Here is an 18,227-nt window from a genome sequence, read left to right on the forward strand (position 1 = left end):
AATATTTTGTTATGTGTAATAATTTTCCTTGCCTTTTCTGTGACCTCAGATATAGGGAAATCTATATCTGTCGTAAGTGGTGTTCGCATCAGCTTACACAGGCTGCAATGGCAGGCCTGTAGTCACAATTTGAGTGGTATCTAATGGGTGACATAATGCATGCTGTAGCCCATGGGAGACCCCTAGTGTACCTATGCCCAGGATACCTTAGTAATAATAAAATAATAATAATAAAGCCATTTTTAAAGCGCCTGGTTACACCTATGACGGTGTGTCCCCGCGCTGAAATGCTACTACTCCCAGATGAGACAGAAAGAACCAGAGTACTATTTATTTGGGGAAGAGATAAGTTTTTAAATATTGTCTGAATCTTGTTTCGGAGGGCTCCATACGAAGGTTTAGGGGGAGGCTATTCCAGTGTTTGCAAGCCAAGAAACGGAAGGAGCTACCTCCCATTCTGGTTTTGTGAACACGGGGAAGTTGGAATAACATCACTCCGGCGGATCTGAGATTTCGGGTGGGGCGATGGATAGTGAGGAGTTTTTGCAGATAGTTGGGGCCTTTTCCCTGGGCAATACGATGAGCCATACATAGTGCCTTAAATTTAATGCGCTCCACAATAGGGAGCCAATGAAGTTTACTCAATGCTGTTTTACCAGATGCCCTGCGTGGAAGATTGAGTACCAAGCGGGCCGCGGCATTTTGGACACCCTGTAGCTGTTGAATGCCTTTTTTGCTCAGGCCAAGAAGAAGGGCATTACCATAATCCAAATGTGGCGTGACCAGGGAGTGGATAAGTTTCTTCCTGGCACCGAAGGGGAGCAGATCATACACTAGGGACCATACATAGTGTACCATACACTAGGGACATACCAGGGTACACCCGTAGCCGGAGGGTACCTAAGTACTCACCATGTAAAATTTAGGGAAGAAGCACAGAGACTGAGATTCTGATTGGTATACAACCTTTAGCACGCATCTTTTAGCACGCACTACCATTACCACGCATCTGTTACAACGCATACCATTACAACGCATAGCGCTTTGAGGCGATCTGACTTAGGGAATGGCTAGTGAATAGGTTAATTTACTATCCAATAACCTTCCCTAGTGTCCACGGGGACTGGTGTTGGAATAGTAAATTAAACTATTCACTATCCAGCACCCAAAGCCCTATGCGTTGTAAAGGTATCGCGTTGTAAAAAATGCGTGGTAATGGTATGCGTGGTAAAAGTGTGCGTGCTAACATCATACATCCGTGCTGATTAGCAGGATCCCAGTCAGACTAGTCAGAAAACGATAATGACACCAGCAAAAAGTGGGGGTGACCATGAAAGCAGATCCTACTTTCCTACAAATAATGATGCAGCTATATACAAAAGCATGACTATGATGCACCATGTTCACTTGCCCACTTCTAGGGGCAAGAAAGAGGAAGTTGGCGGCAGGTACATGGTATACATACAGGTTGGCTAGGTTGAGCCTTACTTTATTATAAAGGTTAAATAATATGTCATGAGTCCTGATCCCCACATCTCTTACCTGCATCCTTTCAGTCAAAATTTCCACCAGAAGCTCATCTGGAAGAATGCAGCTCATCAAGCCAGACTCCCCTGCTACACTCACACTGAGCCGTCGCTGGATGGCGGGACCAAGATAAACATTGACCGTTGTCTAAGAAAGAAAAGACAAAATACAAATAAAGCAAGACAATGTTGGCTGGTGTCTCCCTCAGAACATGCCAGACAGTGTGTCTCCAACATTACATAAGGCTGGAGGGCAACTGTCAACAGAGGCACACTTCTCCAATGAAAGCATATGCAGCTTAATTTTCACTTCAGGCATATCAAGCTGAATATACAGATCAGAATAGTAGGATTTCTGAACAGATCAGAAGAGTAACTTTTCTCAGTGTATAATAGAGTTGAATCTCTTGCAATTATACAAACATGCCATAGTGAATCCCCAAAGAGGTCAATAATATTTCAAGTGTCATGGACCGAAGGTCAATAGGTATAAACTGCACTCAGTTGACGCGTCATGGAATCTGTGTGTTCTCTTCAAGTCTCAGCTTTCATTTAACCCACAGATACATGCTATAGTGAAATCTGTACATTTCCATCTATATGCTTTTTAAAATGCAGCACAGACAGCTGTACAGGCAGTAGGGACGGTGTCAAGATTACAATACTGTGTGGCCACATATTCCCCCCCCCCCCCCCCCCATAGAATGCCCCTTTGATGTATATGCAATTAATACAAGGATTACCCAAGAAAACCCCTATGCCATTTTTACAACTTTGTTAGGGTAACCAGGAAGAAATGTCGAGGGAATAATTGGTTCAGAAAGCATAAATAACCCAAAACAAACTCATCCCCTACATTTTTGGTTGGAGGAAAAATAACAACGTTAATGCCATGAGATGTAAACTGACTTTATGGACTATGGATCACAGGGTCCAAACAAAGTTCTATCCTTAATTTGGAAATTGAACAATGGGAAAGCATCAAAATGTATGAGATCTTATACAGTTCCACCAACTGGTCGCATCCTTGCTCATACCAAAACTGTTCATTCGCCACATATCAGTGAAGATCATTAGAAATGGCAGGGGTAAAACTCTGGAAAAATCTTTCAAAAGACCAAAGACTAGATTAAAAAATAATCCGTTTCAAGTATACACTGAAAATAAATCAGCTTAAAATACAATATGAATAACAACATGATTTCAGTAGCTAGCATGATGACTTGAGTCTACCTTATCTTTACAATGCACATTACTTTGTCTGCTTTCTATTTTTTTTTATTGAATTTCAGTTTTGTTGATTTTTTTAAATTAATACTGAATTTCACTCTATTTTTCCTTATGCTATTGCTCTACTCTTACTAAATGTATGATTTAAATTTGAGATATTTGTTTCAACACCTAGAAAGTGGTCCTTGGCATTTGTTTGTGCATCTCAAATAGTAATGCAATACAACACTTCTTGGCTACAACTGTTAATGCCATGTTAGGGGACATTTTAAAGGACTTTAGTACATGGAATAAGAACTATCTTGCTCACCTATGACTAAAGTTCTCTAGTATTGATATCATTCATAGATTCACATGCTTTGAATATTCCCCGTTAAGGCGTTGTGAGCTATCCACTTGTCAACAGAATAACAGCTTTAAAGATAATATAAAAAAAGCATTTAAAAAGATTATCCAGAGCCTGTACTTGGCCTGAATGATGAGTGAAATGGGTGAAAAAGCTGCTCCCAGAGCATAGACAATGACCTTGGAGTGGGGAGGTCTTTTCTTTCCCTGGAAGGAAGACATGGTGGGTTGGGCACATGAACCTAATTAACTTGAAAGGAGCCTGTCGTGTCATAAGAAAATGTTAGGTGACACTTGCATGGCCCCAGAATTTGTCTCCATAGTTAGGCTAGCACTAAACCCACTGGGAGGACAGCTACCCCCAGAATTGGCTTTAAGTGACCACACCGTAGTTGACTGATCATTACCCTGGTTACACCTCTGGGTGGACACACAGGCTTTGCACAAGGAGAGAAGGATTTGCTCTTCTTGGATTTTGAGTGAGGGGCACTAGGAAATAGTTTGCAATAGGGCAAGCAGGAACTTCTGAAAATGTGGGTAGGGCTTCCCCCGGAGCCTTTTACCCTATGGGTTAGGGAGTGCCCAGGACTGGCCCCCACTCTCTAGTTGGTGACATGCATAAATGTGGCACTGAAAGGCATCTCCTAAGAATACAGACTGGAGCTGCAGTCTGAGATCTGAAAGAATGCATCTGCTTTCTCTTTTACCCAGGACAAAAAAGTGGACTCGAAGGGTCTACGGCTGACCACCTGTGAGGCTACAGGGACAGAACAAGTTGCAAATGGCGTTTTCTTGGAAATGCCCAGCTGACCAGTGGCAACTGGACCTGAACTGCACTTTGCTGTTGGATTCTGCCTTACACCCTAAGAGTCTCCAAGTATGGTAATGGGGACCTTAGAAGTGTACTGTTGTTGGTTAGGTACTAGGAAAATGTTTGAAAGCTTTGAAAAACTTTTCCCACTGAGGGACTTGCAAGAAAAGATACCAGACCGGGTCTTCCGTGGCATCAGCCTGATTTTCCACTTCATCCCAGTCAAGGCTCACAGCACCGTCAAAAACACAACTGAGCCCCATTCTACATTTGGGACTTAAAAGGTTTTCAGAAAGGAATCTTCAAAGCTCAAGCGTGACCAACCTCCTTCCAGTATCTGGCCTTTGGTTCAATGGCGGCAGCTACAATTTCAACAGTGGCCCGCTCAGGGAGGATTTCCCTTCTCAAAAAAGTGACATAGAGCCTTTCTGCACTGTGACTTGGAAACAATTTATAACTGTTTGACTTCTTGACTTTTACCCTGACCAATCCATTTGTTGTATCCTATCAGGGCTTTATCGCAGTTGGCCTTAAACCGCACCTAGGTTCCAGTCTAACGCTTTCATAGACTATTGTAGTATGGCCGTTGGGGTAATTATCGACATTGTTAAGTTAGCATGAGCTCTGCTGCCATGATGCAGCTTTTGCGGATGTTACTACATGACTTTATTTTGCAAGACTCTGTTTGTGACTTTCACATGAGAACTTTCTGCGTTATCTCCCTGTTCCTGGAACTCCCTAGTGAAAGTTCAAATGATTGTTGCCAATATTAGGAATAGTATTGCTGACTACATCAAACACAACAACACAGCATCAGACACAGCAACCAATGTGTGGGTTGTGCTGAAGGCTGTCCTGTGTGGGAACTTTATTGCTGAGGTAGCCTGCTTGGGACGACTCAGGGAAGCCATGCTTATGTGTCTAACTGATGAGCTCAGAGAGCTGGAAAAGATCCATAAATGCAAACATTCTCAAAAAGTATGGCAATAAATCCTCATAAAGCAGGACCAGATTATAGCCTTAAAAAGGTATAGAGCAGCATACCTCCTGGCAAAGTTAGATTATAGATTCTATTATCTGGGTATTAAGTCAGGGAAGCTGCTCACTATCTTACTCAGAGGATGCCAGACTAAGAGTACCATTCTGGAGGTTAAGTTGCATGAGGGATCCCTTTACATGAAGGACATTGATAAAACTAGATGCTTCCGTGAATTCTAGTTCAATCTCTACACAAAGGACTCCACAAAACCCCATGCCAAAGCGTCCTATCTGGCAGACATTGCCCTGCCCAAGTTGTGGGGGGGGGGGGGGGGGGGGGGGGGGGATCAAGAGACAGAAGAAAAGACGATAAGACAATATCCTCCTAGCCATGTCCAAATTGTGCCCTCCCAAAGCCTCAGGAACAGACACCTTTCTTGCAGTTTTTAGGTTTCGCCTGGCGAAAAGCTGCGCAAGCAGCGGTTCGCGCAGGCGAAAACTTTTGTTTACCAGTATGGACAAAAGTCCCGCCTCAGTCTTCCATTGGATAGCTCCATAAATGGAGGCTAGCCATTGGAAGACCGAGGCGTCCGTCATTCTGCGAGGCGACTCGTGGGCGTTTCTGAGATTTTTTCTCATCCAGCCCCTTTGTTGCCGTGATTGCGGTGGTGGGCGGTTCCTATTTTTTTTGGGGGGGAAGGTTTGTTTTTGTCATTGCAGGCCGACCGCTGCCGGAAGAAGTCCAGCTGAGTGCTTTTTCTTGCCGTTTCCGCCCTCCCTTCCGCTGTCCGTGCCTTTCCCGCCCCCCTCCCGCTGTCCGTGCCTTTCCCGACCCCCTCCCGCTGTCCATGCCTTTCCCGTCCCCCCTCCCGCAGTCCGTGCATTGTGAATTGATTGTCTTTACTAAAACATAATGCAGGCTTCTCAATGCCCGGCCGAGTGTCTGAACTACTGCTTGTGCGCGCGTGCATTAGGGCCCAGGGCGTCTTGTCGCGCCCCGCACAAAGCCGTCCTTTGCAGGAGTATGTGCAGCAAGAGGTCACGTTTATTTATTCTTTGTGATTTTATATAGCCTCGCACTGTACCCAGAGGTGTCACAGTGCTTTACAATCGAGCGACGTATCTAGTCTACACTCACTGTGCCGCCTCTCGTGCTTACCTTGCACCGGAGAACAAATAACCGGAAGTGAAAGCCGACACAGAGACCATCTTTCCGCTAGGTGCTTCACTCACGGGTTGGGCTACCAAGGTGGGACTCTGGTTCCTAATCATGTGTCCCTGGCTAATGTGCACTTTAAACACAGATAATGTCCGGGTGTGTCTTGCACTTACGTGCTGATAACATAAATATATCTGCTGCCTCTTAACCAGCGCTCCGAACTCACCACAAAGAAGCGCCGGTGCCCGGGCTCTAGGAACAGCACTTTTATTGCCTGGAGGGCGATCATTTATGAGGAGGCCGACACGGGATCGATAAACAGGCTGAAGAGCGGGGTTGGGGGGGAGGAGGGGGGGTGCTGCTGCGCCAAGAGGTAACGACGGGTCTGACTGTGAGCAAAGGAGACTGGAGGAAGAGGCGTCCATCTTGGAAAACGACACTTTAGGAATCAACCAGACAGGTGTTAAGAGACGCAATCACCTTAAAGTGCTGTTACATCTGTGACTACCTCCACCCCCCAAATGCGTGCACAATGCAAGAGTCCGCAGGACGTGGGGTGCTGGGGTCCGTGCTCTCACTCAATCATTCAAAGAGAGCCCTGTTCACCGGTGGGGCGAGTTTCTGTGCTATATCTGTACTGTCCGCAGCATGGCCGCGCGAACACTGTGTTGAAACCAAACTGCAATGATATTTCATGGGCAGAACAGTTAGAACATCCCTTTGGGTTCAAGAGTTTCTGATGTGGGATGGTGGGGGTGTATGTGTGTGCAATGTTGTAATGTACCCCTGTAAACTGGAACGTGCGATGAAGGAGTGAGGCTGTTTTTGTAAAACACATTTATTGCAATTCAGAATACGAGTTATACTAAATGGCACTCCCAGGCATCTTTACTCCGGGGGTACTCCTCGGAAGTGCATCGTGGTGCACAGTAAACAGTAGAGTGAACACTGACGTACCAGGCCTTTCTTAACTCCATCTAATGTCATTCAGAGCTTTCCGGTAACACAAATTTGATGAGTTAATGCGCTATTCCAGAAGGCGCTATCATGAGACAATATAATATTTGTTACCAAGGTCGAAGGTCGCTATATTGTTAACGTCACCAGAACCCAATGAGTTGGCATGAAAGGGCCACGGTATATATTTTATAAGCGTTTGTAATCTTCCTCAGTGCTTTAAATGCTGAATTCATTGCTCTCGTTTGGTCTTCGCCATTGGAGTGCATAAAGGGATCTGTACAGGAACGTACTTATGCCCGTGTACCTGGCACAGGGCCCAGCAGCAGGCAGGCTCCTGGGCATGCAGGCAGGCTCCTGGGCACACAGGCAGGCGCTGGGCACACAGGCAGGCAGAACGGGGTATAAGCAAGAGACAACTCGGGAGGTCTGTTGAGGAACATATCCGAACTGACCAGGACTGCGTTCCGGGCACACACCCTTTATTTTATTTATACGTCAATCCCCTGTGAGGGGGTAACTTGTAGTCTTTTCAAGTAGCAGAACAACAGTGTTTGTAGGAAGGAAATAAAGTGTACTGTGCAGGCCCCTCCCATCCTCTATCTCCCCCCCAAGTTTCTTTACGCAACTGAGCGGAATGCATGCTATATTTCATATCAATAATATTTCAACATTATTTTAAAACAAGTAAATACAAAAACCAATAGACCTGCATACAACAATGGCACACATATGTGCGAATTAGATCATATGTGCTGCTTCGTACCCTGTGTGCACACAGGCGTAGAGAAAGGTTCTACAGTGTTAGTGCATGCATATAATAAATCACTGAATCTCATTATAAATTGGCGGAAATTGTGCATTGCGCTCTTAAGCGCTGAAGTGCTCATGATACTGTCTTTAAGCACGTGCATGCTCTTTTTTTTTTTTTTTACATGTGCACTATACCTTCGCGGTTATTAACAAATACACACGTTGTATCTAGTGTGTTGCAAATTGTACTTTTTTGCGTGTGCAGGCCTCCGTTCTATCTTCACCCGGGACCCCTCTTTGCATGTTTATGAGTACTCAGGTACTCCCTAGTTTCACCTGTGGCCCCTCTTTGATTATCCCCCCCCTTTGCATGTTTATGGTACATCCAAGCTTCCCCCACCCCCTGGAAAGTGTGTTTGCTCCCTGCAGGGCAACTTGTCGGGCACACCCGGCCTGTGTCTGAATTATTGACTACATACGGTGAGGGGGCGTTTTCAGGTGGGAGGGGTTCGCTCGGGGAGGGGGTACATCAGGGACCCGCGTCTGCGGTGCGACGCTCTGCGGGTTCTAAGGGGCGCGCAATGGTGAGCTCGTCCTGTATGGACGCGGGCAGAGGGTAGCAGTATTCATTATTGGGATTTGCTGTGCAGGCGTTAGTCACACAGAAGGCTTTAAGCACATGGCAGGGCACACTGTGGGCACGCACGCAGTGCAATATGGGGAGACGTACACGCGCACAGTTACGGAGTGGGAAAGTTCGCCTTATAGAGGAGAATAAATATGAACATAAAATCAGTCTGTGCTGACGCTGGTGCGTAGACACTCATAAATTAAATGCTTCTTCAATGGCGCGTGCACTGACAGAGCACCCATTGGTCCTACGCGCGCACATATTTAAACACATACAAGAATGAACATTTCCAGGAGTACACAGCATGCCTACATGTGCCAGTTACATATACAGCCTATTTACCCATCTGTATGTGTTCAAAGATGTCCTGTGTGTTTTTGTTTATGCCATCAGCGCTATCAAGTACATTCCCTAACCTATCAAAAGGGAATCTGTCATGGTGGCCATTTGGGGCTGGGAAACTGGCTAATTTCTGTGAAGCAAACAAACGAGAAACTGATCCCTGGCCTCACCTCACACGCCTGTGGCCCTTTCTTGTGCAACCCTCCTGCAGTGATCTCATATGCAGTAAAGTCATCTCACCCGACCAACCTAAAACTGCTGTACATACACTTACCATCTTAGGCGGGGACTCTAGGAACGCTATACTGGCTATTGTCCCATTTACATAATCGCCTCGCTCAGAGCTGCCTTACAATTAGCAGCCAGACCATGTGTCAAAAATACAACTCTATTGTTATAGACCTTCACAGATGCACTATACAAATGCTGCAATAAATAAAAGAATATGCAATCTGACGTTCAGAGGTAGATGAATGTGGGAGGTCATCATATCCAACGCTATCAGAGACTGTGATGTTTGGCTCAGATGGAGGTTTTTCTGTAATGAGGACATCCTCTCCAGACTAAGCAATATTCTAGTTTCTTTGCGTCTATAATGGCTCCTAAAAGTATTTTTATGTCTTTCTATTCAGTGAGAAACCCGGATGATGCAATGAAGAAAAATGTATAACTTGTAGTCCTATTTCTTCTTCCTGGTTGTTTTCTTTACGTTCATAGATACTGAAAAATCGTTGTTTACGTGTGGGATGCCAAAACCCATTCCAAAAGGTAAAATATTTATTCTGAAAATATTCACATAAAGAAAACATACATGTTCAGAATACGACTATATCTGTTCTTAAACCCCACTTTAATTGTCTACCAACTCTATCATTTGCGAGAGATTAGGCTATTGGCTTTGTAAATAACAATGCCATTTATTTATGTTGTCAAAGCCAACACATAAATAAAAATGTTGTCATTTACAATGCCAATAGCTCTAACTTTTCCAAAGGCGAAACCGTTGCATTGTAAATGCTTGTTTACAAATGCTTTGGCACTGCACTTCTTCCCTTACTCATTAAAGTCTTTTAGGACGTGATTCAGGAAGGACGGGTGACGTCTTGCATAACCGAATTTACTATCTTCCTCATCCTCAAGCCTTGTAAAGAGCCCAAGAACTGTGGCGCGTACTGGCCACTCTTTCTCCTCAATATAGACAAAAACATTTTCACTAAAATGGCAGCCTTATGTTTACAGACCTTAATGAGAGAGTTAGGGCACCTGACCAGTCAAGGTTCATTCAAGAATGCCAGGCCGGTGAAAACCCCAAAAAAGCTCCATCAGTTGGACAGAGCCACTGTAGACACTAACAACCTACATTAACAGAGATCACTGGAATGTCATGTCTGAAAATTTGAGAGCTATGGGAGCGGGGGTAACATGGGGGGGGGGGGGGAGGACATTGCTAAATTGGCTGATGCAAGGATATCATAACCCCAGAGCCTCAATCAAAATCAATAAGCTTTTCACAGTGGGTCACAATTAGAAGAGATATGAGGTAGGGATAAAGAGGTAGGGGTGCCCTTTGTCACCTTTGCTCTTTGCACTCACCCATGAGCCACTGACCCAAATAAATTCAGCACATAGGTCCTATATCTAGCCATGTTCACAGAAGATGTCCTGCTATTCATTATGAGCCCTCTCTGTTCTCCCACATGTGATGGCTGAACTTGAAGTGTACCAGGTGGTCTCTGGCTTTAAAATCAATGTAATTACATCTGAGATTCGTGACATCTTGGCCTTCAAATCCACAGTCAAAAAACTTCAAGGACAGGTCCAACTGCAGTGGGTGACCACCAGGATCGATTTCATGGTTCTGGCCCTCACCACTGTTCTACTTAAAAGCAAAGAAATAAACCTCCATGGACTGAGAAAGGGGGTGATGGCTTAACTCAAAGACAGTTAGAAACAAAAAAAAATCACTCTTTGGGGGTGTGGCTTGTCTGTGAAAAGATGGTGGCTGCTCTGTAGAAAGCTTCTGCCACCCCGCACATAATCCGTCTTCATGTGATAAGAGACGAGCTGCCTTTGCCATGCTACAACCATGGCAGTGGTATTCATTAGAGGCTTCAGGGGGGCAACGTCCACTTTAAATGAGCAGACGATAGGTGCTGGAGGCGGGGCGGCCTGTGGGGCCTGCAAGCGTGAGGCCTGGTCACCGAGGAGCGGTATTTCTGGGATAGCCGTCGTCCAAGGAGGCCAAGTGATGGACGTTCCCTTACTGGCAGAGCCTGGGGATCCTCCCTCTCCCTACCTCCCGTTGCTCCTTGCTACAGAGGAGCGAGGCTGACGCCAATGGACACTGGTGGGTCGGGAACTGCTGCTGGGCCTTGCTTGCATTGGCGGACTACTCTGGGTGGCTCTCAGTGTCTGGATCTGTCCAGGGTGGAGACATGATTAAGAGGGAGGTCCCTTAATTGCAGTGCTGCAGCGGTCAGATCAGACCATAGGGCAGATTCTCCAGAGCGGGCACTGGCCTGGAGTTACCGGGCATTGCTTGGCCATGCCGGTCCTTGCCGGGGGAAATTGGCAAGCTCCCCCTTGAGCATTGCTTCCTGAGCCAGGGCTGCATGGCTGGAACCTACCTCCCACCCACCGCTGCCAGAGGGAGTTGGTGGTCAGTTGGAGGCCTGGGGTCTCCTCTCCCAGCTGGGATTAGAGGTCTCCCAGTTGGGCACATGGAGAGAGCCACAGGACATTGGCCTTCTTCCCTTTGGAACAAGGAGATTTGTTAGCTGAGTCAGGTTGCAGGGCCAGATGCATGTGAGTGCATGGCCCAAGTGCAGCGGCATTAGCTCATCTGCCAAGACCTGCGCAACACAGCGAACAGGATCACAGCTAATGAGAACAGACTGTCTGAGGCGGAGAGATCCCTGCAGACCTGTTAGTCTGAAGTGACGACCTTGCAATGCACTATGGCCCTGCTGGTGGCACGCGTTAAGGATGCTGAGAGGCACTCCAGGTGGTATAACATCTGAGTGGTGGGCATCCCAGAGGGGCTAAAGAGTTCAAACACAACTGCCTTCATCACTACAATGCTTTGGTCTGGTGCCATCTGAATCTATCTCCTCATGCTTCATTGTAGAATGCGCTCACAGATCCCTGATGGCTAAACCCCACCGTGAGCTTCTATGTGGCTCATCATTGCCCAGATGCTGAACTATGTAGACCTCAACGCTAAGCTAAGGGCCTTTCGCTCATGTGACTCATTGCATTAGGACTCATCTAGGGTTATGATCTTCCCTGATCATACCCTCAAAGTCCAGCAACAATGTAGCTCTTTACAATGTTTGCTACTCTCCCCCGGTTGCCTCAACGTGTTGTGTGGAGGGCAAATCCTTACTCTTTGACATTACTGAAGCCACCTGGGAATGGGCAGAGAAGAGGGCTCATCTGAAGAAGATACACACCATTCAGGGAAGAATCAGTCTCAGACCCCAGAGGCTCCCCTGTAGTGATGGAAATTGAGACCACGACGACAGAGATCCGGTCACACGCAGGACTTTCAACAATTTGTGTGCCAGCTGTGGCCACAGACCTTCGGGCTGCCTCGGAGGGCAATATCTTCCTGCCCACCTCCACTGCTACAGAGCCCTGCTTGGCTCACCTGCCACTTTAAACTTTCTTGCCTTTATGTCTCCCTGATGCTACCTCTATAACCTATTGCATGCTAACTTGCGTTGTGTCATCATTGTTGACTATTGAGAATGCTGTATTTCAATTGAAGTTATGATTGCCTGGTGTAGGGTTAGGTTCACTATGGCAACTGTAGGCTACTTACCAGTCGCGGCTCGCCCATAGAGGGTGCCAGAGCATCGACCTACCAAGCCGGCCTCCAGGTAGCTGCTGACATGGTGTTATGCTCTTTTATGAAAATTGATTTTTCGTTTCCAAATTAAAGTGCAGCATCATGATAGCAGCAAAGAGGCCACCACTGTTCCTTTGAACTGCGCATGTGTCAGGCGGTAGCTTCTTCACCCTGCCTCACACATTCGCAATAAATAGACAAAATAAAGCACTGGCCTGAGGCAGTGCAGCATGTCTGCAAATAAGGCTTTAATGGGGCTTAACAGTCTTCATCCCCATATCCTATTAGAAGCCAGGATTGAGAAGGAGGGCCCTCCTCCAGCCTTATCCTTGAATCTGATAGGGCAGAAGTTCGTATTCTGGGACAGGACAAGCATAAGCTATCAGCCATGACGCTTCTGCTTGTTCATTAAGGCATCCGTGGGGGACAGAATCTCAAAGAAAGGATCATGCATAGGTCAGTCAAATGTCTCAAGTTAAAATATTATCAATAGCTTGTTTGTGCAATCATGATTGTGTATGTGTGTGCATGGCTGTATGTGTGTGTCTGTGCATTGCATGCCAGTGGGTGAATGCTGTGTGCATGGCTGAGAGCCTGAGTGCATGATTGTGAGCGTGTATATAGCCACCTACAAGCTAGCTCTCGAATGAGTAGTATCTTTTAATGTACGCTTCATTATGGAAAATCAGCTGAGCAAAGGCCTCATAGAACTCGATTATCAAAGAAAACCAGAGATGTTTTACGGCATGGGCATAGTGAGCTCTGGCCCAGAGCCCCTACCTTTCTAGGGGCCCCATCATTAAGCTTTCAGGACAATTCCAGACAGTGGCATAACACAAACAATGATGGGCCCCTCTGCAAATATGAAAGGGACTCCCAGGTCTCCAATATCTCATAAATATTCAAAGAATTTGCACTGAATGGAGGCCCCTGAAGGACTGGGGACCCTTTAAAGTTTTGGGAGCCAACAAAGAGGGTTGTCATTTATCAGATCATAGCTGCTGATGGCATGACTAAACTGGAAAGGGATAATACATTCAGAGCTTCTCTGAGCAGGGTGCCCCAAATTATGTTTTGCCCGGGCCCCCAAAATCCTTAAATTGGCCCTGAAGAATACAACTCACTACATGTACTCACACAGCTAATTATTTTGCAGAAGCTTTGTTGAGTGACTCTGCAGTACACACATTGTTTTTATATTTAAGGGGAAAAAAAACTGCAGTTTTTCCTTCTTATTGGTAGAGAGAACATTTTTCAGACTGCACATCTGTTTGGTTTATTTTTGCATTCTTAATCATGCTGTTATCACACCCAACTTTATTTAGTGGTCAAGTTCACGAACCATGTTTCAGATTAGGCTTGCATGTGCAAACCTAATGCATTTAGGGAGAAGTCGTTTTGTGTCACTTTAATTCAACTAATTGGGCTTAAATGCTAGGTCAAAATGGTTGGTAAAATAAGTCAATGGCTAGAAAAAGCATGTGCTTAGCCATTGGTTCTGGTAAAAGCACAGATTCCACCAAGGCTCCACCCCACCTTCTAACCTCCTTGCTTGATGTAAGCATGAGCTAAGTGGTTATCCCACCTTTCACACATGTGCATCATAGTGGGTGGAGAAATGCCTAGGGATAATGAAGCCAGCGAGGGGCGTAAGAAGGACTACCATCAACTCCAGAAGATTGGGGAGTTAGGGTCATGGCCAGCTACCAATCACATATACTGAGCCTTCCATTTTCAGAGAATGTTTTTCTGTGCAAAAACATTTTATACATATGAGTCATATAACCTAGAGCAAAATCTATTTCTTGGTTCCAAATTACATATGGAGCAAATGGTGGAAATACATTTGCTCTGTGTTATGTACACCAGTGCAAAGTTTCTGAGATACAACATTAAAGTGACTGTGAAATTGTGGATACAGGATCCTTAAAATAATTTAGCTGAAAATACAACTGTGGAGAAGGTTATCATAGGGAAAGGGAACCGTCAAGTAGACAGAAAGGGCATAAAGAAAAGGGGAGGAGGATCTCATAAAGCAGAATAATTGCGTCAGAAAATGTTAAAACTCCATCCAGATTTTGATGAAACAGGAAGGCTTGGGCTGTTATCTAAGTGATAACAATGAGGATACATGCACAGAAAGGAGAGAGAAGAATTTCAGGCTGTGGTGCTTGAATCTGTGAATGACAGAGTGCTGGTTTGGTTCTTTGGCCATATATATTTTTGGAACCTTCAGCATTGTGTGAGCCTTCTGAGATTTTAAGGAGCTGTATTAAACTCCAAATTCATACTATTACTATTGAATCAGGATCATCCAGGGATCCAGGGACCCCGAGGGTGCTTAGAGGGTGCTTAGAGGGAGTCTGGATACACTAGAGCCCTTTATTAGATATCTCATCAGCCTGTCTTTTAGTTCAGGAATGGTGCCTAATAGATGGAAGGAGGCAGTGGTGCTTCCTCTGCAAAAAAAAGCCCCATATCAATATGGAGCAACTAGATAACCTGCGACCCATCTCTTTACTTCCCTATTTTGCCAAGGTAGCAGAGAAGATTGTGAATACACAGCTGACAGAGGACATTGTCAGGAACGGCCTCCTTCACCCCTCGCAGTCCGGCTTCCGTGCCCTCCATTCCACCGAGTCGGCACTATTGCATTCTACCGAGATCATTCGGAAGCACGTGGACGACGGACAAACAGCGGCACTAATTGTTAGACCTAAGTGCTGCGTTTGATACCGTCGCCCACCATACTTTGCTGCGAGCTTTGAAGAGGGGTGGTGTTGTTGATGGGCTCTGAAATGGCTGGAATCTTTTCTGACTGAGCGCAGCTTCCAAGTTATGCAAGGGGCCCACTATTCGAGGAACATCAAGGTGATGCAGGGGGTGCCTCAGGGTTTAACCCCGAGTCCTAATTTCTTTAATCCTTATGTCGCCCCCCCTGGCAAAAGTAGCGGATAAGTTTGGGATTAACGCCCTGTCCTATGCCAATGCCACTCAGCTAGTGGTCTCCCTGACTCAGGCCCAGTCTGATGCGGCCGTCAACTTTATGTTGTGCCTGCAAGAACTGGCTAAGTGGATGGCAAGCAACTGTCTGAAGCTCAACAGTACTAAGGCCGAGGTACTGATAATAGGGAAGGCTCCATCAGTCTGGTCATCGGCATGGTGGCCTCAGACGTTGGGCCCTACCCCAACACCGTGTGAACAAGCAAAAAACCTCGGTGTATGGGTGGATAACAAACTGTCCTTCGACTATCACACCAGGCGGGTGACAGGTGCGTGTTTTGGCATCCTACGAGGTCTTTGGAAGACCCTAGATACTCTCCCCATGGCATCCACAAAGATCATGGTGCACGCCTTGGTGATCTCGCGCCTGGACTACTGCAATGTCCTGTATTTGGGCGCAACTGCATACGGAGATTGCAGGTTATCCAGAATGCAGCGGCAAGACTTGCTCTATGTTACCTAGGAGAGCGTATGCTGAGAAAGCACTTGCCTCCCTTCACTGGCTTCCTATTAGGGAGAGAGTGAAGTTCAAGGCTATGTGTGTGAGCCACCGGATACTACAGAAAAAGGGTCCTGTGTATTTACACAACCTTCTTACTCCCTATGCTCCTACTCGACTGCTTAGATCAAGTGGGAGAGGGATGGTGCACATCCCTAAGATCAGGAGAGCTAGGATGGGTGGCCGCTTGTTTCGATATGTGGCGGCCCGGCTATGGAACACCCTTCCTCAGAACCTCAGACTTGAGGAATACGAATCCATTTTTCGTAAAGGTCTGAAGACCTTTCTATTCCCCGTAGGTTAATCTAGGGTGTAATTTGGTTTTTTCTGTTGTGGCTTTGGTGCTTGGCTGTTACCTCAGCGTGGGGACACACTGGGTCAGTGTAACCAGGCGCTTTATAAACTCAAATAACATAACATAAGCAACATGGAGTTTATGATGGTTCCGCTCAACTCTTAAGGTAGTGCTTTGTACCCTTTCATGCTCTTCCAGGACTGCACAAACCTGGTTTTCCGAAAATAAATAAAGGACAGGAGATATTTGGGAAATCTTTCTGGCATGAGAAAAAGTCTGAGCGAAATGCAGAAAAGACTATGTGTAACAAGGAAGAGGCTGCTGAGGCACAATGAAAAGTGGTTTGGGTTGTGGGTAGCTAATTGTACAGCAAAAATCATTTTAATCACAAATCTTCTACACAAAAACAGTGTATAGTACATGGCATTACAGATAAATTTGATGAGTAACCTAAGCTGTAGTGGGTTATTAGGATTTTGCAACATAGCAAACTTATTTGTAAATTACACATTCACTCTGAAGAGTCTTAGCTCTGAAATAACAGATGTTCATCATTACCCAACTCACCAGTACTCATTTTATCAACCACAGAAGGATGAAAGGGTGGTTGGAACCGCCAAGATTTAAACCTGTGAGATCCTTGAAGTGGAGGAATTTGTAGAAGGCGGCTGTTGTGTGATGAGAAGACAGCAGACACTAAACGTGCATGGATATGTTCAGAACAGAAGTGAATTGAAAGGTACTGGCAGACAGTCAAGGTATGGTTGGGTAAAACGCCTGGGTGCATGCAACAAGGAGCTGCTATACTTAGGAGCATATTCACAAGATTGTCAGGCTGCTGGAGGAAAACCGATCTCCAGCCAGGGCCGGACTGACTGTAGTGGCCATAGAATTTTTTCACAGGAAGGCTGGGGTCAGTTTTTCAGTGGTGCAAAAACAGAAGACCCTAGCAACAAAAGCAACAGTGCTTCACACTTGACCTCCATCCCAGCCAGGGGTCTGGTGCGACGTATTTGCTGGGGCTGCTTTGGGTTACCAGTCCAGCCCTGTCTGCAGCCTGTCAAGCACTCGGAGAAAGATACTTTAAACCCAGACTTTTAAAATCACTTTTATTGCTCTGTGACCGGTGATGTGACACCCAGTTAGTTCCTCCATGATTATGCTTAATATATGGCACTTACTAAGTTGGGGAATCTTGACCTTCTTGGGAATAAGCACTAGAAACTCCAACTGAAGACGATAGGTCACATTCTGGGTCAACATTATTTTGTGTGCTCCCACTCAATGCTGCCCAATGGCAGAATTATACATGCGTTTGACTAGATTATCAGCTTGCTCCTAATGAGCTCTTGCAGAGCTTTTTTCCCCTTTAGCTTTTCTATGAAAATTGCACTGGAAAATGCATTTTTTCCTCCTCATTTAAAAAGAGAAAATCAGGGGATAAGCACTATTGCACCCCTTTTCTCTGGAAGATGTTGCTGAAATTTGGTCCAGGAATTACACCTCACCACATTCAAACATCACCAGCCGCCACTGCTTCCTACAAGCACTCATTGGTTCATGAGTGGGGTTTTCATTGGGGTAAATTTCCTACGACAGTCAGAGAGAGGAATGGACTATAGTGTGCCCAGTTGGCAACACTGAGATGTTCGCACCACAACAGGTACTTCCCGTTCTCGAAGTATTAGGGGGAAGAGCTAAGGTTAAGTTTACTCATAGATGTCTGTCATTGTCTACATCACCCTGAAGGCCTCCACACTGTTGCTCATTGTAAGAACTGGGACCACCAGCTCTCAAGGGGGTAGCATGGCTCGAGCAGGAAGACAGCCAGGGGCTTCCGTGTAAAGC

The 18,227-nt window shown here is 45.8% G+C and overlaps 1 protein-coding gene across 1 annotated transcript in view; it reads right to left on the bottom strand.

Annotated features, from left to right (window-relative positions):
• The window catches only part of HYDIN (HYDIN axonemal central pair apparatus protein), a 2,950,008-nt gene that overhangs the window by 1,512,402 nt on the left and 1,419,379 nt on the right, over nucleotides 1-18,227 (bottom strand). Inside the window, exon 42 of the mRNA XM_086945295.1 lies at nucleotides 1,543-1,674. Within this exon, the coding sequence (XP_086801421.1) occupies nucleotides 1,543-1,674 (132 nt within the window). The remainder of the gene's footprint in view (nucleotides 1-1,542; nucleotides 1,675-18,227) is intronic.

The sequence above is a fragment of the Lissotriton vulgaris genome, chromosome 12 (assembly GCF_964263255.1).
Source record: "Lissotriton vulgaris chromosome 12, aLisVul1.2, whole genome shotgun sequence".
NCBI lineage: Eukaryota > Metazoa > Chordata > Amphibia > Caudata > Salamandridae > Lissotriton > Lissotriton vulgaris.